This window comes from Palaemon carinicauda, chromosome 9, assembly GCF_036898095.1.
Source record: "Palaemon carinicauda isolate YSFRI2023 chromosome 9, ASM3689809v2, whole genome shotgun sequence".
Lineage (NCBI taxonomy): Eukaryota > Metazoa > Arthropoda > Malacostraca > Decapoda > Palaemonidae > Palaemon > Palaemon carinicauda.
This window is the reverse complement of record NC_090733.1, coordinates 124,146,337-124,171,710: the sequence shown is the minus strand read 5'-3', so window position 1 is coordinate 124,171,710 and position 25,374 is coordinate 124,146,337. Positions and strand designations below refer to the sequence as shown.

At 37.2% G+C, this 25,374-nt stretch overlaps 1 protein-coding gene across 5 annotated transcripts in view; it reads right to left on the bottom strand.

Annotated features, from left to right (window-relative positions):
* Positions 1–1,503: 1,503 nt before the first annotated feature.
* The window catches only part of LOC137647124 (retinoic acid receptor RXR-alpha-B-like), a 382,209-nt gene continuing 358,338 nt past the window's right edge, over positions 1,504–25,374 (bottom strand). For 2 of the 5 annotated variants that reach the window (XM_068380375.1, XM_068380371.1), the window contains 10 exons: positions 24,959–25,088; positions 23,080–23,247; positions 19,771–19,951; positions 18,332–18,475; positions 8,815–8,938; positions 8,517–8,599; positions 7,906–8,047; positions 4,115–4,299; positions 3,704–3,757; positions 1,504–3,277 (listed from right to left, as the gene is read on the bottom strand). In XM_068380375.1, the coding sequence (XP_068236476.1) occupies positions 3,194–3,277; positions 3,704–3,757; positions 4,115–4,299; positions 7,906–8,047; positions 8,517–8,599; positions 8,815–8,938; positions 18,332–18,475; positions 19,771–19,951; positions 23,080–23,247; positions 24,959–25,074 (1,281 nt within the window). In that variant the 5' untranslated portion in view covers positions 25,075–25,088 and the 3' untranslated portion in view covers positions 1,504–3,193. The remainder of the gene's footprint in view (positions 3,278–3,703; positions 3,758–4,114; positions 4,300–7,905; positions 8,048–8,516; positions 8,600–8,814; positions 8,939–18,331; positions 18,476–19,770; positions 19,952–23,079; positions 23,248–24,958; positions 25,089–25,374) is intronic. The other 3 variants (XM_068380372.1, XM_068380373.1, XM_068380374.1) reach the window with 3 other exon arrangements.

The window sequence follows — 25,374 nt, the reverse complement described above, 5'->3', positions numbered from 1 at the left end:
ACACATTAAACAATCTCACCAACCATTCAATTACAGTCACACCCCCTTCCTTCAACATCTCAGCTTTCACACCATCCATACCAGATGCTTTTCCTACTCTCGTTTCATCTAGTGCTCTCCTCACTTCCTCTATTGTAATCTCTCTCTCATTCTCATCTCCCATCACTGGCACCTCAACACCTGGAACAGCAATTATCTCTGCCTCCCTATCATCCTCAACATTCAGCAAACTTTCAAAATATTCCGCCAAATATTTGCCAAATGATTAAGTAAAAAAACATTTTACTCACCATTTCAGACCTGAGAGAAGTTTTTGAGAACCCATCCAACACCTATAGAATCATTTTGATGCCTGTGCCTTTCCCCATTCAACCAGATTTGCTGGTTGATCACTCCGTCTCGGGATGACCCTTGGCTCTCGGATGATCACAAGACGAGTGGTATCCCAAACTTTTTAGCACGTTTAATCAAGCTCCCGTGAAAATTACCCTTGGAACACATCTCGTCAGTCGCACTTTGAGAGGTACATTACCTCCAATCCGTGAAGCAGTTTGCACATCATGGTTGAAAATTATATACAGCATTTTGTGAAAGCTTTTTTTTTTATAAGGGACTGTTCAGAGATGTAGGTACCTATGATAGTCCTCTGCAGTTGGTACTTCTGAGATCAGAATACAATATCTGTTACTGAATGGCTTGTTACTAAGTGCCTTGAAGATAGACCTCTGCTCCTCGTAAGACCTCATGCCCCAGATTGGGATGTCCCATATTCTCAAATCTCTTAGCATGGCTCAATGAGCCTTTGAGATTGGCATCAGATGAAAATTGACTCTAGACTCTCTGGGCTAACGTTGGCTTTGGTGAATCGAGTTGGTTAGCTTTATGCATTTATGTCAAATCATTCCAAAGGATGGAAGTGCTGCTTCAGAGCTATAATAAAGTTTAGAATAATATAATGAAGGAATATTTTTCAATAATGTAAACAATAATTCACTCAAGATGTATTTATTTTATCATGCCTCTGATAGGCCAACACTGGAATAGGAAACATTGAAAAATACTAAACTTAGCTACTTCACGAGTAGCCAGTAAAGTTACATGTTATCACTTTCAAGTTGTAAAATCAACTTCAAAACATCAAAAATTTAACCCTAAAAATAAAAAAAATGGGTCACCTGCTTGCTTTATATAATTGGCTTTTACTATATAACAACACTTCAAAAATACTGTTGAATACAAAAACTATCCCACATAATTTCATAACTGCCTATTGGCTTCAAAAACTCAAATATATTTGAAATCACTATTGTTTCCTTGAGCACCTGGCAAAGTTCACACAAAGTAAAACCAATAATGCTTACAAAAGTGTAAAATCTCTACAAATGGCTAAAATAGCTAACAACTCATCTACATAAAACTATCACCACATGGTATGACAAATTGTCTTCAGCATAAGTACACCTTAGGGTGATTAAAGATTGATATAATCAACATATTTTTTAAAAAAATGTTATGAACTGATGATATTAAATGCTGGTTTGCCAGACATTACCATCCTCATAATATGCTGAAATGTTTAGAAATTTTATATCGAGAATGATTAAAACTAGGCTTGCATACGACAACTCATTTTGTCTTCTTGTATTTCCTGAAAGAAATATTTGTGTAATAATACTTGTAAATGCCGTATTAACAAGTGATACAAGTTCAATAATGATCACAACATGAGCAACACTGTTAATTAGAATCAACATTAAGGGCAGTTTTACTACAACTTGACTGCCATTGGTACAATAACGCAGTTATTTCACAACCATTAATGTCAGGGGAATCATTTTGAAGTTTAAAAATAAAGATGAAAGTTTTGAATCATGATCTACCAAAATTACCATGAGAAAGGAAGTTTTATTCCACTCTCCATTGTTTCCAGTTATTATTTCAATTAAAAAAAACCTTGACGTAAAATGTAGAAAGCATATACCACTGGTTTTCCTTCAGTTTTTCTTCTTCAAATTAATGGTTGGAATAAATACAATGCATTGCGCCAAATATGGGCACTAAAACAAATTGACCTACTACAACTACTGAAAGAAATATACAGTTAAAAAGCGTACTTCTTCATTTGTACAACGTGAGTTAAACCTCGGTATATCTTAAGTATGCATGGAACATTTTAATTTCAAAATAAAATTTCAGAAATTTTCCTATAAAGTACTACCATACAGACCTACTTAAGGAGCACAGCTACCACAAAATAATTAAATATACACATTAATGTGGCATATAACCATTCATATAACGGATGTGTGACATCTATACAATTGCACATAAATGCAGAGATGAATATGATACAAATTTTCAAATCATAAAACTGGTGAAATATGGGATGAAAATGAAATGATACTATATATACATAATTATATTTTGATGATTGTACTGGGACATGAAGTTAAAAAATACAGTAAGCAAAAGAAAATATACGACTATAAATTATAAGATACAAAAGATTTTTTTATGATTACAGCAAGAGTTCACTGCTTCACATGTAAATAATAGTGAAAAAGTCAACATTGGTTGCCTCAAATTCATAGCACCAGTATTACAAATACGGTCAATTACAGCAAACACAGAACTCTCCAACTTTAGTGCAACTGTGCACATTCTAAAAAAATTACATAAAAAGTGAAAGCTACATAAAAGATATTTCTTATTCTTAACATCATATATCTAATGGAAATATCTTGATCTGTTATTTTCCAAATTTACCAAATTTGTACTTTTATTTTATACAAAGAACTGAAATGTATTTAAATCATCATACAATCAAAATTTCGTTTACACGTTTAACGATCATTTCAGTTTCAAAATATTTTCCACACAATGACGAACCTAACGATTCAAAAGAACTGTTCTTATACACTGCTACGCAGAGACTGCCACGGCATTTGGATGAATGAACACATTACTATTGCAAGTCCTGTAGCTTGTGTAGTTCACTTGACACTTTATTGTCCAGTATTGCTTCACTATCCTGACAGCACAGTACATGTAATAATCGTTGTCTGCTTCAGATTTTGAATGGAATTACACATACTGCCGAACTGGACAGATGACATTGCTTTAATATGCCCATTTAAGAGGAAACAAAGTAATACATGCACTTTACTGTCTATATTACTATTTCCTATGTGGTCTAGTTACAGGGAGGAGTATTGGTGTTGGGACCATCAGAAAGCATCTTCATCAAATAATTATCCAAAGGTGTATCTCCTATTAACTGGAAGACAAAAAAAAAAAAGAAATACAAATCAAACACTGTATAGTATACCTTACAGATGATTTGATAGATAGTGAAATTAAAAAGAAAAAGTGAAGAGAACTAATTTGCATTGTCTAGCTCCATATAGGGAAAATGTATAAATGCTAATAATGACTTTATAAGATCTTTTGCGTTGAAAGGATTATTTTGTGGAGGCAATTTAGAATTATTCTTGACTGTACTTTAAAATATTCTGAAGTAGACAGGAATATAAGGAAATATAAAATCTGATATCAAGATGTGATTATAATTTCAATTTAAAAACTTTTGGTTTTACTAGTGAATAGTTTAACCAGATTAGCTCAACTTTTTTTCGTACAGGGCTGGGCCAGTAACAGCTTTAAATCTTAATAATTGGGTAAACTGAAGATGTTGAAAACTTACAAATTTTCTTAAACGGGTTTGTGCCCAAGACTTGTCATATGCTGTTGTCTGAAACTATTACAGACAAATAAAAAATGTTTTACTTTTAATAGTGAATTGCATTTTCTATACTTCATAAGGAAAATATTGGTGTTATACATTTTAATACTGTACTGTAGTCTTTCTTACAGGGAACTACCCAACTGTGCTAATTGAAAATAATATCACATCCCTATGGCATTTAGTCATGAGAAAATGAAGAAAACTTAAAAATAATATATATAACAGTTATAGTCTACCAGCATGTATAAGGAAAGCTTTATTCCAGTCTGCCTAAACTTTGCAGATTACTAATAATTTTGAACTAATTAATTCACCATCAAAGGATTACTTTATGCCAAACATATAACATGATAGTAATGCTGTTCTTACCTTAAATAAAAAGAGATATTCAAGGCATTTCAGGCCTATAGATCTGAGGGCTGGTAGTCGTAATAAGAGTTTTGCAAACCGACCAGGTTCGTGAGGGTAAGTTGTGCGAGTGTATTCTTCTAGAGCTGCATAAACTTTTTCTCGTAGAATTTCAACTTCATTACACGCACCTAGACCTTTGGCATCTGAAAGTATAAATTTAATTTTATTCATTTTCCTTAGTTTTATTAAGCAAAGATAGTTTAACCATACCACTCGACTAAAAAATCTCAAACATAACGGCTGGTCTAAAAGATTTGCTTAGTATAAAGGGAATAAGAAAATTCCGGGAGGGGGAGGGTTTTGTGTAATTTAGCGTGTGCATATCTATCTAAAATATTTAGCTGTTATTTTTGACAGGTCATGTACACTAGTACAGAATAAAGACTTCTAACTGCATTGTACATTTCTTTCGATTCTAATTTTGGCATTCACATAAATCTATCTTGTTGCTGTACAGTACAGCATTGCATTCTCTACAGAACAAAAACTGGGTTATGAAGGGTGGCTATTTATAAACCCTGTTTGTTCCTACATGGATACAAACCTTATACAAACTTTAGGCCTTTAAATAGGGAGTATGATTTCAGTGATGCTGAAAACTCAGCTGTTATAAATTGTATTTCAACGAGATGTCGATATTTACTAACGGGTAGCGGTGGAAGCTGCATCCCCCTTCCAGGTAACTGAGAAGCCATTTTTAATTCAGCCACTGAATAGTAAAGACACTGCCAGGGACAAAACTTGCCTTATTAAATCTTTCACTTTTTCTTTAGATTATATGGTTGGTGTGTGCACCTTCAAAAAGAGAAACCCTGAAATTTCCAGATGACATTGTCGGACTAAAGTCAAATGTGGATCCCCATTCTTTTACGTTCCTGCTTGCTGATGGCATGACTGTATGCAGTTATACCCTAGTGAAGTGTAGGGCGTTGTGAGTCTCCCACGGCCAAGAGGAGGAAAAAGAAAACCAAGCAAGATTTTTTCCCTTCCTAGTTTTCCGCAAAGGTGAAAAAATCTTCTGGTTTTCTTCTTTCTCCTTTGGAACCCTGGCTTCTTATCCTTCTCAGTTGCCCTCCTCTGGGGGAATGCAACGAGGGAACATGACAATGATTTAACCCTTGGGCAAGCCCAGAGTGAGATAGGAGTGCTGTATCTGTTTTGCCTGGTAAGATATCGCTTCTCCTTGCGGTCAACCTGGTAAGATAACATTTTCAGATGATGCAGCCAGTGATGATGCCCTAAAGACGTTGAGGCCGTCCTTAAGGCTGGGAGATATTCCTTCCAGATGGAGACCTTTACAAAACTGGCTCTCCTCAATCAGTATTGCTATCTCCTGGAAGAATAGCTGACCAACTATCCTCGCCTTTAGAGACACCATCACCTTCAAGGAAGGAGGCTTTTGCCCTAGTTTGCCTCTCGGACCCTTAACCAGCTTCACCTTCATCTGATAGACCATCACCTACCTTAGATTGCCTCCACAAGACAAAGGATGTTTCTTCCTCAGAGGAAGAATCACTTCAGCACAGAGGAAAGAAATCATCTTATAGGAAAGTAGTAGTCTCTCTTCATACGTGCTGCATGTCGTGCGCATGCACTCTTATTCTTATTCTCCTCTTGGATCTCTCTCACCTGTGTGTGAGTGTGCATGCCCATTGGAACATGCACACACTCCAACTAATGCAAACTCTTCAGTGGAACTTGAACCTCATCGCATGCATGTGCTCGTGATATTGAGCACTTCTGTTCACTAGCGCTCACCTCTCAACACGCGCCTTTCTGCTCTCGTTTGCACATACCTTTTGGCAAGGGAACGGTCTCCTATTCGCATGCCTGCTCTTTGGATCGAGCTCACGATTAACTTAGCACAATTGCTTCTGACTTGGAAGAATCCCTTGTGCGTAAATCCACACATTGCGATGAGTATTCCACCTATAGCAAACGATCTCCTCTTGCAACGTGCCTGATCAGAAGGTAAGTCAACAGAGTATGGACAACCCTAAAGCCTTCGTGGGCTTCCCTTCTGCTGAGAACTTGAAAGGAGTTGGTGGTTATTGAGACCAACAAAAAGCTAATGGCGATCGAATTGAAGTACATATAACATACTGTGCAGCAAAATATAATGCTTCAAGAGAAGAAGAGGTAAAAGCTCCCAATATTATGTGTAATCAGGCTATTCTTTGCAGTTTGAGGAAGTCATTACCTTTTGAGAAACAGTTCTAGGGTGTCTGTGCTAAGAGCTATTTTATAGGTATGCCAGCAGGTTTATTGTTGTAGGAGAAGAAATAACGATGCTACTTTCAATTTTTTTTCACTGCTTCCTCCTCTTCTGTGAATTGTAATACCCTCAAATTCTAACATTTGAAATTATTTTCATAAGGATTCCTTCCATGAACATGCTTCCAAATGGTAATGATAAGAATATATAATAAAGTATTCATAAAGGAATACTTAATGATGACAAAACAGTCCCGTTTTCAGAAAGTTAGAACCAATATAGTTTGTGTATTACTTCATCATAGGAAAAAAATCAGGGATGCATATTCTGAAATACTCAAATTATTATTTTTTTTCACTTTACATTGTACTTTCATAGTCAGGTAGTCCAACCACTAACACTGCCTTGAACCCTTTTATCCCTAGGCTATTTGGAACTTTCCAACCCTTAACCCCCAGGGGTTATTTTTTTTTTCAAGCACATTTTGCAGTATATTTTTTTTTTAAATTGCTCTAAAAGCCTTGATTTTCGTCATAGAGAGGTCAGGTTGGTCTCATTCTCTTGGAAAATGCCTGAAGTTTCTAAAAAAATTATCAAAAATATGCAAAAAAAAAAATTGTAAATAACAGTTTTTTTGCAAGGACGTACCGGTACGTCCATGGGGGTAAAGGGATGTGTTTTGTGGAACATACCAGTACGTCCTTTGGGGGTAAAAGGGTTAAGTACCGTTGAGCATCTATTTAGGGACTTGTTTCAGTCCATTTTTTGACAAATTTTGCAAACAAAGCCATTCTCCATAAAATAATACCAAATCCTTTTGATTATCATGGAAATAATGATTAGAGTAGTGAATACTATTTATCAATTAGTTCCTGAACTTATATTGCCAGGAATCAATATAATTTCAATTGTAGGTTGGAATATAATGTACAATATGTAAAACCATGAGTAGCATCCTATCAAATTTCAAAATATCTTGTGCTCAGCTTATGCATAGTGTAAGCTGAGCTGACATCACAACATTTTCTACATTCAGAACTCTCTTGAAAGTTATACAGCTATGCATTGCATAAGCTAAGCTGGTATCACAAAATTTCCTATATTCAAGACTCTCTTAGATGTTATGCCTTGCATAAACTAAGCTGTTATCATAAAAATTTCTTCATTCAAAACTGGTAATAACTTGAACCCTTCGAGTCCTAAATCCTTCTAAATGATTTAGTACTCAATCCATAGGCCCTTTTTTCTTGGACAAGTTACTTAACTCTCATCTTAGTACAAAACTTATCCAAGATAGGACTTTACAATATTTATTATTGCAGGGCTGAATGAATTTACTTTCCACTGATATATAATGTTATAAATTTTGTAAAATACTCATATACATAAATAAAAAACTGGAAATTACTTGACAAAAATGAGCCAAAATAGTTGACGTAAATTACGTCCAATGGTGCTCAAAGGGGCAATGATTTGAAACTTGAATAAAATCTTTCATTATTTTTAGCCCCCAAAAGGTCATATACAAACTTACCAGGATTAAATAAGACGATAGATCGTAAACATCCTAGCTCTGTCTTGTCCATCTTCATTTCTTTCATTTTTGCTATAAGTTCTGACAAAACACGGTCAAAGATCGCACCAACACCAGCTTGATGTGCACTACTCCTATGCACCTAGTTTTGATAAACAAAACAAAGATTTAAAAAGACTGAAGTACAGTGTAATCTCACAACATTGAAGACCTTATAGAATAAGTATATGGTAACGCAGTTAATAGAGTATGCTAGTATGATAGGTTATATATAATAGAGTATGCTAGTATGATAGGTTATATAGAGTAATGTAATTTAATTTTTCAAAGATGTGATTTCAATTACTCATACTAATTTCAGTAATCTTGAAAATAGAACACAAGTGACCTTAAAGAAACTGGAAAACTCTAGTACTAAAAGCTTCAAATAAAAAGATAATTCTATCACATCAACTTTATTAGTGTATTAGCAAGCGTTTACACAATTCTAATAACTTCATTGGTCTTCCAAACTGACGCAGACTAACGTCATTTAAGAAACACCTGGAATCAAGATATCAGATACAATGATCTTTAACAGGACCAAAACATAACATTAAATGAAGCCTTACCACTAATCCAGTTGCCAGAACAATGCCATCCTTGACACCCATACTTCTGTGTGAGAAAGCTGCAATGAGTAGTTCATTCCAACCTGTCAAAAAAGTAATGAGTAAATAACATAGCAATATCAAATTATCAATTCTCATTTTTCTAACTGTAGAATTTCTGTTAAAAATTAGATATATATACTGTATAATACTGTATTACAAAAAATTTATAGACTTGGCAAAAATAAGAGTATTTGTTAGACTAATTACATTTATTAAGAGTATTTGTTAAACTAATTACAACATTTATTAGTCTTACCCGCTTTCAACAGGACGACTTGGTCTTCGACTGGGAGGTCAGTAAAATGTGGAATATGTTTAGCCCATTCAACAAGTTGTACCAAATGTCTGTCAGCTGCCTGGCATATATTTGTTACAGCATCCTGTTAATATAAAATGAAACTATATTAATCTTTCAATTTGAAAGGAATAAGTATATATTAAAAATAGGCTGGATTACATTAAAACTTTCACTTTATAACCTTACTATTACATGACTCTATTCAGGGTGGGTGTACAGAATAGTGGTAATATTGTATTAGGATTTGTGTTGAGAAAGGATGAGTCCCAACTGATTAAAAAGAGCAGTAGATGTGGTTGTAATTGGATGAAGGGACATTTGAAGACCAAGAAATAATTTTGCATCTAATTCCATACAGAAAATCTGATGTTTAAACATTTGACATGGAGATGATACGTGAAGAGTTATGATACCATAACACTGTATTGATAATGAGTTGTTAAGACTGAACAGAGAAAGTATTGTTTACATGAAGCCCAAGGCAAGCCTCACTCCTGCTCAACTCTCACCTACTGCTCACTTTAGATCATTAGGTAGGTTTAGTAAACTATGTACAACTATTATTAAGGTATCGGGGATCATATCAAATCCATCAATATATATCCAGCCCTCCATATTTAATATGTGAGTAGATTGTGCTTATCATGTGGGTACGGTTATCCATGTGCAGTATATATTTCAGGGCTGTTGCTGCCCATGTTTTATATTATTTTATTAATAATTCCAAGGATAACACCCATATTATAATCTTTATGTATATTGTTAATAGCCTATGTATACCATTGTCTAGTATTAAGTCACAATCCATCAATCATATTTACTTTTTTAATGTTGGTTCCTAAGCACTATTATGTTTTGCAGATACTGCCACTGACGCTATCAATAAACATGATTGCAAATTGATGACAAGTTTTCTTCATGTTGGTGGCAGTTTCAGTGGCCAGCGAGGCAGAACTGAGTCCTCCACATAATGGTCAAGCCTAGACTAGATCAACCTGGAAAGATGGTGGTCCTCGAATGCAGCTTCCCTGGCTGCGACTTCAAGACCGTAGATAGAAGCAATGCAGTCGTTATTGCCCACCTTAATAACCATAATCTTGCTCATCAGCCCTGCACTGGCAACAACGCAAGCACCGCCACTGGCCCTAAGGGCCCGAAGCTGGAGTGAACACTATTGACATGGGTGTGGACAGTGCAACATGGAACACGTTTGAGCAACGTTGGAACAACTTCTACTGTGGATCAGGAATTGACACAGCCACAGCAACAATCCAACTCTTCCAGTGTGCTACCAAGTCTCTTGGTGGTACCCTTATACAAGTTAACCCCAGTATTACAACACTACTTATTGATGAGGTCCTAAGACAATGAATGAAGTCTTTGGCCATCATTCTGGTATCCCTTGGAGTTAAGCGGGCAGACTTTATGAATCAAAATGCAGAGGAGTTAATTTCTGTCATTTGCTGCCAGAGTCTGTGGGAAAGTGGAAACTTGTGAGTTCAAGGTTTCACACAGATGCACATGCGGTGAAGACTACCTCGTAGATTATACAGACGAAGCCATCCGAGATGTGCTCTTGTAGGGAGTTGCTGGCATTGATATCTGCCATAAAGTCCTGAGTGTTGAAGATATGCAACGCAAATCCATTAACGGGATCGTCGCTTTTGTAGAGGGCTAGAAACACACTCACCTTCCCAGCAACTCTGCCATATCATCATTCAAGGAGAATCACGCATCAGCAGACACACGACAATGAGCAGAAGAATTTGAAACACTAGCCACCACCGCCTGTCGATAGAACAAAACCAGCACCCTGCCCTGATTGTGGCAGAAAATTCCTCTTATTCACAGAAAATGCTCACGGAGGGAATCATATACCCTACAAGCAGTGTAAGAATGTTTCCTGTCCAGCCAGTGATCCTTCAATACCACCTATTTTCATCCGGTGAGTGGCACCGCACTTGGGTAACCAGACAGCTGACTGCGAAACTGAGATTTAGTATAGACTACACTGGCCCCTGTCACCATGGCGCACCCCACTCGCCTGCATTCGTGGAAGCAATATCAGACAGTGGAGCTCCGTCTGACGTATGGTCCCTCCTTCAGTTCTTATTGCATGGGTTTTCCCCCAAGACAATCTTCACCCAGTATCACTAAAATTGTAGGCTGCCAACAGGTCCCAAATCCAAATCGACAGTCCTTTTTTTTTTGTATCCTCGAAGGACAGGACACTCAGGATGAAGTCAAATCGTGCCGGGCAATGATATACATCACTAGTGATATCCACCAGTTCTACCTATCACATGAATGCCTCCTTACCCTTGGAATCCTACCTCCCAACTTCTTGACCATTGGTGGAACTAAATATTAACGACCAAGCGAAAATAGACCAGGAATGTCAGTCAGCAATATCAGGACAATGAATGAGGGATGCGGGAAGAGTTCTAAGGAAAATGACAACTGTACGTGCCCTGCACGCCGACCTGCCCTAAGGTCAACAGATGCGCTCCCATTCCAATGCAATGTTGAGAACAAAGTAAAGATGAACAATTGTCCGATTAACCGGCATGCATCAACAACATTCAACATATATCCCCACCACCCATTAACAGTTATGGACGGTCCTCCAGTGGAAATACACCGAGAAGGAGCCATTCCTTGAGCCTTCCACACTGCCACACCTATTTCTGTACATTGGCAAGAGAAAATGCATGACGACATACACCATGACGAGGTATTGGGTGTTATAGAGAGTCGCCTATGGTGAACCTGCAACATGGTGCCACAGGATGGTAGTTACACGAAAACACACAGGATGGTAGTCACGCGGAAACACGACGGTACCCCCATTCAGGACAGTGGACCTTCCCCCCATTGAATAAAATCTGTAAGCGAGAAACATTTGCAGCACAGTCACCCTTTTGTCTGGCACGGCCCATATTTGGAAATATGTGAAAAACAGTTACAGATGCTTATAATGGGTACCACCCTGCTCCTCTGCATGAATCTGACTGGCATCTGACTACTTTCATTACCCCATTTGGCTGATGGCACTACATTAGAGGCCCCCAATGATTTCTTTCATCTGGCGATGGCTACAACCGATGACTTGATGCCATCCTGTCTGACTTTGTGCGTAAAGAAAGATGTGTTGATGACACCATCATTTACAATGAGAATCTAAAAGACCGTTGGTGGAGCACTAAACTACCTGTAGACTGTTGGAGACGCAGGTATCGTACTGAACCTCACCAAATTTCAGTTTGAACAGCGTAAAGTGGATTTTGCTGGTTTCCGCATGACTGACACCTCCATTGAACCACAAGCCAAGTTCCTCAACGCCACCTGAGAGTTCCTTAATCCAAATTCTACAACCGATATTTGCAGCTGGTTTGGTCTAGTGAACCAAGTCAATATTACCCAACTGAGAGACTGTTCAAACCATTCCTCTGCGAAAAATATAAGTTCTTCTAGACCCCCATGCTTGAAGAAGCATTCCAAGCCATGAAAAGTGCCATCATCGAAGCAATCAAGGTGGGTGTGAAGACCTTTCACGTATCCAAGATGACATGCCTTAGAGCTGAATGGTCGACAAAAGGCATCGGATACTTTCTACTATAGAAACACTGCACCTGCTCTACATAGACTCTGAATTGTTGTACCAGTGGATAGCGCATTGTTCTTGCAGGCTTCTGTTTCCTTTCTATTGCAGAATTAAGATACGCAGCAATTGAAGGAGAGCCACCCATGATTGTAATAATTTGATTGCTGCGATAGACCACAAACCGCTGATTGAGATTTTAAGAGGTTGCACCCTCAATGAGATCATGAACACATGACTTTTTAGGCTGAAACACTGCCAAGGCACTTCAGAATTAGTACGTCTTATAAAGAAGTCCCTTGATGCCCATTCTCGGCCTGCTCGTCCATGACGTGTGGGTGACAAATGCCTCATTCAGAATGGTGCAAGCTATCATCCAAAGCACTAGGATAAAACTGGCACAATCACCGAGGATTTGGACCATGACAAGTACTGCATCAGAATCGATGACTCTTTCAGGGTAACTATGCAGAACCGGAGAAACTTGTGCATTCGTCCTTCTATCAACCAACATTACCATGCCTGCTCCCACCTCTACACAATGTTCAACTATAGTTGCAAGCACCCATAACTAACCCCTCAAAGGCTAAATACCACCCTCAAATGTGCCGTCACAAAACCAAACACCAATGAAGCTACCCCTATCAAGGTCACAAGAGGCACAACCAACAAGAAACACCCCTACGTTGGTACTGCCAAGAGCCAGTCATTTATCACCCGGATGCAATGGGGTTCCTACATTACCCTCCACACCACCTGCCTCATGCCCTCGCAGAGTAACCAGGAAACCAAGTTGGCAGGTGTCTGACTGAGCGGGGAAAGATTACAGGAAGCCCAAGGCAAGCCTCACTCCCACTCATCTCTCACCTACTGTTCACTTTGGATTATTAGGTAGGTTTAGTAAATTATGTACAACTATTATTAAGGTAACAGGAATCATTTTAAATCCATCAATATATATCCAGCCCTCCATACTTGATATGTATGAGTGGGAGGTGCATATTATGTGGGTACGATTATCCAAGTGTAGTATATATTTCAGGGCTGTTACTACCAATATTTTATATCATCTTATTAATAATTCCAAGGATAACACTCAAATTATATTTAATCTTTAAGTATATTTGTTCATGGCCTACGCATACTATTGTCTAGTCACAATCTATCAATCATATTTACTCTATGGTGTCAGTTCCTAACCCGTATTATGTTTTGCAGATACTACTACCGATATTCTCAATAAACATGATTTTAAATTGATGATGACTTTTATTCAATACAGTATGGTTTTATTGTCCTCATATTTTCCTATTTTTGTCTTCTTAAAATGCTATTAGTTCATACAAAAATAAAGTACAAACTATCGTCCTTTAATAGGAGTACGACTTCAGGTTAGCTAGATACAGCTGTTTAAACTTTTAACATCGTAAATATACTTGCCTATCGGGTAGTGGTTAGTGCCTGTTCACCTGACAAGTAGAGCAAACCTAACTTTGATGTTGGCTACCGGACAGTACAGAAGTACTTCTCAGTATCCTTAACTGGCTGTTTTAATCATTGGCTTTTTCTTTCAGATTGAATAAATACTCTGGCAGATAGCAGTGTTTGCAAGATATTGTTGAAAGAAGCTAAGGATATACAGTGTTTCCTGACAACTATAATCGAGGGACAGATTTTGGTACTACTTGCCGTTATCCAATATACTTGTTCCTGTAGGGTGGCATACCTGTTGCTAGCTATCCCTCGTGTGTGTGTGTGGCCTTACAACGACGATGTTGTGAACCTAAAGAAGTTTGTTATCCTTAGATATCGCTGGTGCTCCATCAGAGGAAGAGACTACAGCCGACCCAGTGTGAGAGGAAGGGTACCATTGTTCTTCTTTCCTTTAGTGTCTTCCTGATCCTAGAAAGTCACTAAAGACCAATCATTGGTTGTGCTGTTGTAGCTCCTTCCCTGGGACAGCATCAGTATCAGCCAGCACAAGTACTGTAGAAGATGAACTTCAAGTTCTTCCTTCTCCCCTGGCTCATCTTCGTTGAAGTCTTTACTATATCTAGGAGAAGAACATGAAGATGTTGAAGAAGTCTTGAAAGTCTGATAGATAGGAGTTTCATATGTGTGCCTTTTAGTCTTACCGTTTCTTTCCATGCGGGATAGACAGTGTGGTACCTGGTGCCAACTTTCAGAGCTGAGGACAGAGTTGTCCATAGTGGAAAGAAACATCAGCACACTTAATTCTGGGGAGGTGTCTGGGTACTCACTATGGGTATTCATATCGCAACATAAACAATCGTAGACCACATGATCTCCACGATCCTGGTCGCCGCACGGTACATTCCAAGCCACCAGTCTCCAAGTGCTCTGTTACCACTTGAGTGGTATTGGTGCAACCAGTCCCTACATGATCCGTCTTCTATGTGCTTACTGACACCTTGCGATTGCACCCTTCATGCCTGTCCCTCAGTGAGTTTTGGGTCACAGAAGTTTTGGGCATCTACTTTATTCAAACTTTTCCAGTTTATGATACCAGCGGAAGAGGAAACTATGATCATTCATATTTCTTGTACGGGCTATATCTTCCCTCGGTGAGTGCTAAGGTTTCATTGTGATTTTACCTTTCAGGTTTTGTCTTCATGAGAACATTCCCTGCAGGACAGGTTTTCTCACACTTGTTCTCCATGATTGTTGTTTCCACTGAATATGCTGCAGGCCTTGATCAGGAACCATAAGATTGATAATCGTGAAGGAGAATCACAATCAGGAACCAAAAGATTGGTAATTGTGAACAATAATCACAATCAGGAACCAAAAGATTGGTAATTGTGAACAATAATCACAATCAGGAACCATAAGATTGGTAATTGTGAACAATAATCATAATCAGGAACCATGCGATCTGGAAGGAACCAAACAATTGGAGCTACTGTACAGTATACCTTATTCTTTGGGTAAGCGAAGTCACCTGATACCTGTTCCTTCCCAGCACTCCAGCCCAGAGATCTTTTAACACTAAAGATCCGACGTGCAGAGACTGTTATGCGACCTAGATTTTCCTACATTTAAAAAAGTCCAGGACATGAGATCTTCCCTCACTAGGAGATTTTCCGAGATACCAGTGGCTTCCAACTTGTTTGCACGATAGGGATTGGAACAGGCGACTTCTCAGATCCAATTTTGGCACTCGTACAAGCAATGAGATGCCATATCATGTTTGCAAGGTTGTGACAAAGTTTTCTTCCCATCCAAGGACAGGCACTTGCGCAATACAGCTCCTACAGCCTTTATCCTCTGAAAGCACCGGAGCCAGAAACAGTTCAGTCACCGGACATTCGTTCGTTCGTCTCTTTTTCTTTGGGGGATCACCCCATTCCATTCGCAGACTGGCTGGAGTGTCCTAAGAAGAGGAGGGATACCTCAAGAAAGTATCAAGAGACGATATCATCAAAGAAGTTCAGTTAGACTGATCGATAGGAGTTGAGAAAACGTGACTCCTACCATATCTCTCCCCTGGGAGATAGTGTGGTAGTGTCGAGAGACAATATCATCAAAGTGCAGGAAGACTAATCGATAGGAGTTGAGAAAACGTGACTCCTACCATTTCTCTCCCCTGGGAGATAGTGTGGTAGTATCGAGAGACAATATCATCAAAGTGCAGGAAGACTAATCGATAAGAGTTGAGTATATGTGACTCCTACCATTTCTCTCCTCATGGGAGAGATAAGAGTGGTACCAAGAATGTTCCACTCGGGAAAGAATCATAGTACTTTCTCACTTAGTTCTCATACCAGGAGCATATCCATCCCAGAGTCAATGCATTGCACATATGTTGGGGCCAAAGGGATGCTGTAAACAACTGTTGGTACTGTTTGCAATGTGCCATACACGATAGGCAATAAACAAACCTCTCCCTTGGAGACTATCTGAGTTTGGAAAAAAAACCCTTGGTTAAATATCATAAGGAAAATACAAGATCCATACACATGTTCCTATTCTTACAATGATAAATCAGAAGAACCTGAATACTACAAACATTGAAACAACCAACTTATCGTGCCTAAAATACTGTTATATTAGAGGTACTGTATTCACCTAATTCATTTTCATTGACAAATATGAGGAAGGAAAACCAGCACAAAGTTACCAAATATACTGGCCCCTTGATCGTCAAGTTACTCATCTGTAGGGCCAATGATAGTTTCTGTTTTAATGATACTTGTAACTGGCATATCTGGGATAACTCCACATGATGAATCTGGGTCCCCATTGCCTTTTAGACCTTTTGTTTGTTGGTGGTGTTCTGCTTCAGCAAGAGAATTGGAGAAGAGGCTCAAAGGTATTGTGTGGATCCTTCCTCCTCAGGGGATTGGTCAATGCTCCTAGGGAACTTTGAGCAGTCTTGCCTATCCTGGGACATAGGATCCGAGGTGGGATGGTCTTTGTCCAATGGCCACTGATGAACATGCCTACTGCTAACCTCAGGAGGGCATTATAGGTATTTTTCCTTATAGACTTTATCTTCTCTGTATCTGTAATAGTTGAGACTCGGGGATTCTGCCCCCCTTCTTCGTCTCACAGACTTTACGATGAAGATCCAGTACCAGCCAGTGTTGAATATTTGTTCCACAAGACCTTGATCATATTTTGCTGTGTAGGTTGATACAAAGTAGTCTGGTGTCACGCATTACAGCTTGAAGACCCAACACCTCAGGTGTGAGTGTTGAAGACTTCTCATTAGCCCAGCAAGAAGAAGAAAGTGACAAGACACTGTTCCTTCAGGCGGTTTACTTATAGATGCAACTTTAACGAGTGCATACCTCTGCCATCTCAAGCAAGAATTGAAGCCTACCCCTATAAGTCGCCTTCTGGTTTACCTGTTGGTGTATTCAAAGCTGAAGGCAGGACTCAATGTGTTTGACTACTTTTGACTGTACTTTACAGACGTCCACATATCCTTGGATCCATTTTCCTCAGTCCTTAAGTACCCTTGGATCCCTTTTCCCTGGTCCTTAGGTTGCTCTTCAGTAGCTGTGTAATACTCCCAGCTCCCTAATGGGACTTGGTATGTATCTTGTCTGAGGTGACACATTCGGCATAAGTCGGGAGGAGACGTTAGACATCTGATACTAGGTGATTTATAAGCAAGGAGCACATGTCTTGCAGACAATGTCTGCCAAATAGCATCTCCTCCATCCTCCTAGCAAGGACAAGAATGAGTCAGTGTCTTACTAAAAATTTCTTTTCATGTGCTTCGTTTTACACTGCAGACACCATCTCCCTGTTGGGGAGATAGGTTTACCTGGTGCTAGAACAGTGCAGTACTAGCTTCCTTTTCAGCTAATACTGGTGGGAGCTCTAATGACTTTTACATTTCTTGATTAGCTATTAAAAGGTTGTCAGAGTCTATTTCCTTGCTTCCATACAGGACCAGGAAGGATGATATCTATAGGGAAGAAAAGAACCTTCCAGTTTGGTTCTAGGGGACTTTTTCCATCCAACCAATGAATGGGCCTTCCTATTCAAAGGATGAAAGGTTTGTGTATGCATAGGAACAAATAACCCGAGCCATTTAAATTCAACAAACAAACCTCCCTCTGGGTACAATAACAGTGTGGGTAAAAACTTAGTTCAGCACTATCATGGAAATCCAGTGCAAGATATGCGACTGTGTTCCTGTCCTTAAACAATGTTTAATCAAAAGATTTTGAACACTAAAAATGTTGAAACAACCAATTATTCATGTGCCTACATAATTAAAAATTTTGAAATAACGAAGTTTATATTAAGTAATATTAGAGGTACTGTATTCTAATAATCCAGCTAAATTGACAAATATGAGAAAGGTCAACCATTGCAAAGTTGCTTAATATTACTGACCCCTTGATCGACAGGTTGCTCATCTGTAGGTTCCACAATAGTTTCTGCTTCATGGATACTTGTAATCGGCATATCTGGGATACCTCCGCATGATGAATCTGGGTCACCATCGCCTTTGTCACCTTTCGTTCGTTGGCGTTCCTCCTAGGGAATAATTTAAGATTCTTACTTTCAATACATATTATATTACAAAATATCAAAATGAAAAGTACCTTCACAATGAAAAATAAACTATACCTGCATCATCAAACAATAAAATATAAAGATGATCTGTGAAAAAACAAAACTTGGGTAAAAAAGTAACAGCAGCCATCTACATGGTAGATGGAGAGCTGTAGATATGGCTTATAGAAGTTAATATATTCTCATTTCAATATATCAAGTACTTTTTCATTTGTGGTTTGCAAACTTTCTGGCTTGCCCTTGGTTTTACATGACTGGAACATTATTGTCTCCTAGAAACTTGTAAAGCTCAACCACAAAATGTTTGTTTGGAAAAATAGTTTGGTTAGAATCTGAATCTTAGAGACTTCCGGCATGTGCATGGTAAATATTAAATTCATATGCAACCTAGTGTATTTTGTAAAAAATGGGAGAAATACAAATAAGTAATTTGGCCTCTACTGATAGCAATATTCGTCACGTCCGTAAATTATTAGTTATTCCTGGTATGGTATTCATATTGACCTAAACAACTTTTATAATGGTAATTTGCAAAAATCTGAGTACTGTAATGTCCTAAAAGAATTAAATCTCGTGTCAGCTATACAAACATAAATTGAGACTTGAAAGAAGCTGGAATTTGCTGTTTTAAAGAGATAACGTTACTAGAATTCACTTCAGACTGGTTTTATATAAGATTATATGATTTGGTAAAGACAAAATTAATGCAAGAATGCTGCTACAGTACTACTTCTTTTCATTGTGAATCACAACACTTTTGATAATCGCTCAGTACAGTATATGTAAAACAATTATCTCACATTAATTAATATAAAAAAGGACTTAATAAAGATATAGTATTACAAAATCATTTCAATATCATCTGCTTGAAACTTATATCTAAATCAGGTATTTCTTTAAGAAGACTAATGTTTAGTATTCTTCAGAATTTCTCTCAAAGCCACAAGAGAAATCAGTTCAGCTTAAAATGGAGTAATCTTCTATTTCCTTTTTTTTTTCTCTCAAAAAGGCCAACCTATCACTGTTGTAAGGAAGCACAGCCATTAGTTTGAGAACCACTTAAACTATATTTATGCAAGCTGGGTATAATTCATGTGCAATATTTTCATGTAATGTCTACAGTATAACATTTTTTCTTTAAATTTCATGAGAATATGAATCAGTGCTCTCGATCAATCATGGATGCTATTCACCAATCATGCAGACAAGAAAACAAAATGAAGGATGTCTGCCCATTGCAGAACAACCAAGCCCACCTCTATTCCCCCTACCTGGACCGCTTCTCTCTTCATGCCCATGGATAGACACTTCTGATATCGACAATACTGGCATCTATTACGTTGTCGTTTATCTATTGTACAGAGTCTGTCTTCTCGACAGGCATATGAGAGGTCTTTTCTAACGGTTCTCTTGAAGAAACCTTTGCAACCCTCACAACTGAAAAAGAAGCAGCAAATTTTTATTATGGTGGGATCTCTTTTCAAATATAAATGCTTGGAGAAGGTACAGTTATCATGCTAATTTAAATAAAATTTGATTTAAACAGCACGCCCAATAAGACAAGCATGACGAATCAATTGCAATCTTATGGTTACTCATGCTCACTCTTGCATATAACCAAGCTGGTCAGGGTCAAATTCAGCTTAAAAGTCAATAAATTGGGAATAATTCTTTATAATAAGTAAATTGGTCAAATGATAAAAATCTCAAAATTGGCAAATTACACAATTACAATCAACATTGAACATGATATCTTTGCTCAAAACACTAAATGTTTAAAATACACATCAAAACATGGTAACATTCAGAAAATGGTTACAAAAGTGAATAAAACATGCATTATACAGTATACTGTATGTGCCTAGAAATGTAAAAAAGACAACATAAAACACATCGGTCAATAATAATTTATGACAACAGCAGGCTACAGAGGTTGTCAGTACAAAACCAATAATCGCACCTTAAGATGTACACAATGAAACCAAAAACCTATATAATAAACACACTTTTTTGCCATATAAATAAGTGTTAAAACAGAGAGAGGTAATAACAGCTCTGTAACACTCAAGCAGAAGCACACTAAATTTGTCATAAAAATAAATATCTACAGCTACATAAACAGCACTTCACAGGTTTTGTAGTTTCTTCGGAAATGCAAAAGTGAGACCTACAAATATCAAGAAAATCACCATGAATCTGATCTCTTTCTACCATGAATAAGACATGAGTTAGTATCAATTTGATTTTCTGAACTTGGATATCGGGATGACATGAAAAGTATTACTCGCGACTGTAATTAAACATATCGTAATGTGCTGGTAATATTGCTAATGCCATACAGCAAAGAGCAAGTACATACAGTATAATTATGAAACACTTTTTTTTTTTTTTTTTTTTGCCTTGAGCATAAAGACATCAACTTAATTGTCATGTTGCAAAGAATTTAAAAAATAATCAAATGAAGTCAATTATGAATTTACTAAAATAAATCAAGGAATATGTTTGTGTTCCTATTATATTTTCACTAAAGGTCCTTTCGTCTCTACAAAAAGGGGTATTTTATCCAATGAAGTTATGTTTATGGCTTCTTTACAAGAACCTTTATAATTGATAATAACAGACTGCAGTATTTTTCATCTTCTACACAACTGGGAGTACAGTATTGTACAACAGTAGAACAAGTTTTCCCTAGGATTTCAATAAAAAAAATAGTAATTTACTTCAGAAATCGAAAAAAAATGGTGGGCAAGTGCGAACGTAAGGTACACTTTAGTAGTACAGTGGTTCCAGTTTGGTGAGTACCCAATACGTATATGTTTGAAAAGTGAGCTGGTGGCACTTCTCAAAACAATATCTTCTCTATTTCACCTACATTAAAAATACTGATATGTAAAAGTGTGAAATAACTTTCACTGTATACCCTAGTTTATTTAAGACAATATATTTTCAGAACCTCTAAATTTTACTGTACTTTTCATTATCACGGTTTCAGCATTTCTAATTATACATTATGCATTAGTTTGAATTTTATTGGTACAAAATTTATGAATACAACTCAAATTATCTCAGAGGAGTAAAACCGGCCTGGTATAGTAACAGCAATGCAAATTTTGCGGTGACTTGAGTTCCACGTATGGCTCAGACTTATATAAAAAATATTTTTCAGGGCACACTAATATTGAACATGGGATAACTATTTAATCCCCCATTATGCCTATGCTGGATTTTTCATGACTTAAAAACTGTAACATATTTGCTTCAAGTTTTCTATTCTGATTTTTATATTTTAGAATATTTGTATGCATATTTATTGTATTGAAAATTCATCATAGCTAGCTAGCTAGAAAAGAGTAATTTTCCATATATACATATACAGTAAACAACTTTACAATTATTAACAGACATTTCCTCTATCATGTAGAGTAGAGGTAGAAATGAAGTGAAGCCTGGAGAGAAATTGTCCATCCAAAAGTGAATGCAAGACATGCAAAAGTCCACTTAGAAAGTGTCTCAGTATCACCGAGAACCTGACATCTTCAGTTAGGAAATACACACATGGCGATGATCATAATGTGCAGGTAAAGGAGGAGCAACTTACATCAGTGGTGTGGAGATTACGTATACTGTACTCATTTTATCAGCCTAGAAGGTGTTTTTTAATTACTACATACAAGGAAGTTAATTTAGTTTGATATTTATTTTAATGTTGACCGTATGACCCAGCACTAGGGCTAGGGAGGCCATTTAGGGCATGGAAATTTCTCTCAAGAATTTCTCAAGCCTTTCTTTAATCAACGAAGATTTGTAGAACTATGCCTTTGCGAGAAGGTACATAGAAGTCCAAACACATACCTAGCAGTCTCTCTTTAACTCTTACAGATTAAATATTCAAAAGATACTGGAAAGAAGAAAAGTAATATAAGAGATTGCATAGTTTCAGTCATCTGACCCACTTTAGAGAAATAAAATAATGAACTCAGAAAAAAAAACTTCTCAACCTGAAATATTTCACATGATTCTGCTCCATGGATAATTTTTAATTTTACACTCCCCGACTGATACGCACATGACAGCTAAATATTACATTGTAAAAGCATAAACAAAACCATTTATACCGTTTTTAATTTAGTTATTAATTCATTTAAAACTTCTGAGAGTAACCATAAAATATTATGGATAACTTTACACGAGCCTGTCACTTTGCATCTGAAGAAATAAACGCCAATGGCGAAACACCTCTAAGCTGTGGCAATTTCTATACATAAACATTTTATGTAATCTTGAATAAGGAATAAAGCAGCAGCTAATGAAACTGGCCAAGGTTTTAGTTGCGTTAACTATGCAAAGGTAAATCTGCAATAAAAAACTAATTAACTATTACTTAATAAATCAAATAAACTCTGCTAATCAATAAATACCCAAAAACTAATGGCCTACTATCAAATTAGCTACACGCATGTGCTGATAAAATAAACGTGCGCAGTGATTCTTCTAAGAGACTTTTTAAATATAAAACTACGAGTTGTATGATGATCTGAAGAGAGGGATATTCTGTAATGTATTACCTGTACACTCCATAATGTTTGCCTGACGCCCTGTCACCACAGATCGAACACAGGTGCTTTGACCCAGACAGAGGGTGATTGGGTGGGTACTGTGTAGGGGAGGTGCTTAGTCCACTGCCACTGCCACTTCCACTCGATCCAATCACGAAAGGTTGTGGATTGGATACACTGAAAGAGAATCGATAAATTAATTCATTGAAATTGCGTACGTATGTTTAAGCGAAACTTATGTTGATATAGTATACGACACCGGAAATATTAATAAGGCAGCTATAAGGTTGAAAGTTAATGATTCCACGATTTTACAAATATCATTTAATGAAAAAATATAGTTGATTAATAAATTTGTAGTTTTACACATTCTTTAAAGAAAATAAACGACTTTGTCAACAAATTTGTAAAGTTTTCCATCTATTTCTTTTTAAAGAAAAAATATATTTTTGTCAAGAAATTTTAAAAAATATACATTTATTCTTCAAAGAAAAAATATAGTTGATTAACAAATTTGTAATTTTATATATTCTTTGAAGAAAAAAATTAGTTTGTCAACAAATTAGTAAATTTAAATTTATTTCTTAAAGAAAAAATTTAGTTTGTCCATAAAGTTGTAAAGTTTTACACATATTTTTAATAGAAAATAATGAGTGTTAAAAAATTAGTAAAATTTAATTTATTCTTTAAAGAAAAAATATAGTTGATCAACAAATTTGTTAAGTTTTAAACCTTCTTAATAGAAAATAAAGATGGTAAAAAAATTTGTAAAAGCTATTTTCTTAAAAAAACACAATAAAAAAAAATCCTTCTCATGATAAACCACAGTCAAAAATTGGGTTTGTAAAGCCAGATAACATTACAGTGATAAGTATCACTATAGAGGGGTCCTGATCTTAGGGAAACCTGATTATTGTTATCATTATTAAAATTAAAATTATTATATTTTAATAATTATCCAATAAAATGCATTGGAGAGGGCACATCAGGCAACCGACCCCTTAATGTAGGGATAACTGTAGGGAAGAAGAAGAAATAAATAGAGTGTTAAGGTGAAGGATGATAAGGAGAGAAGAGGTTTGGTGGTAGAGGATGCCTCCGATAGAAGGCAATGCAGAGGGCACATCAGGCAACCGACCCCTTAATGTAGGGATGACGGTGGGGAAGAAGAAGAATTAAATAGAGAGTTAAGGTGAAGGATGATAAGGAGAGAAGAGGTTTGGTGGAAGAGAATGCCTCCGATAGAGGGCATTGCAGAGGGTGCATCAGGCAACCGACCCCTTAATGTAAGGATGACGGTGGGGAAGAAGAAGAATTAAATAGAGAGTTAAGGTGAAGGATGATAAGGAGAGAAGAGGTTTGGTGGAAGAGAATGCCTCCGATAGAGGGCATTGCAGAGGGTGCATCAGGCAACCGACCCCTTAATGTAGGGATGACGGTGGGGAAGAAGAAGAATTAAATAGGGAGTTGAGATGAAGGATGATAAGGAGAGAAGAGGTTTGGTGGAAGAGAATGCCTCCGATAGAAGGCATTGCAGAGGGTGCATCAGGCAACCGACCCCTTAATGTAGGGATGACGGTAGGGAAGAAGAAGAATTAGTTGGAGAGAGAGGTGAAGGATGATATGGAGAGAAGAGGTTCGGCGGAAGAGGATGCCATTGATAGAAAGCAATGGAGAGGGCACATCAGGCAACCGACCCCTTACTGTAGGGATAACGGTGGGGAAGAAGAAGAATTAGATGGTGAGATAAGGTGAAGGATGATATGGAGAGAAGAGGTTTGGAGGAAGAGGATGCCTCCGATAAAGGCATTGCAGAGGGCGCATCAGGAAACCGACCCCTTAATGTATGAGATAAAAGTGGAAAAGATGCTGGCGTCTGGAGACTTACCTGGGCGAAGCGGGCTCTCCATTCGTATTGGAATAGTTGGACGGGGCTGGGGAGAGCAGAGAACCATTGTCGGAGGTCACATTCAGAGGGGACTGACGATCCAGTGACCCTGACATCCCTATTTCTAACCCTGGAAACGAAAATAGGTATTAAGCGCGTGACGTTTCGGTTACACCCACGTCGAGTCACTTCAGTCTGCGATGCTGAGACATTTAATGACATTTATTTATCTATTTTAATTTACATCGTCTCAAAGATGCATAGGATGGATATAAATAGGACTTCTATGAGCTATTTATATTTCAAGAAAACGGATTTGCCTTTTACAACAAATAGATATTGTACACTCTAATGTTTGTTTATATATATATATATATATATATATATATATATATATATATATACATATATATATA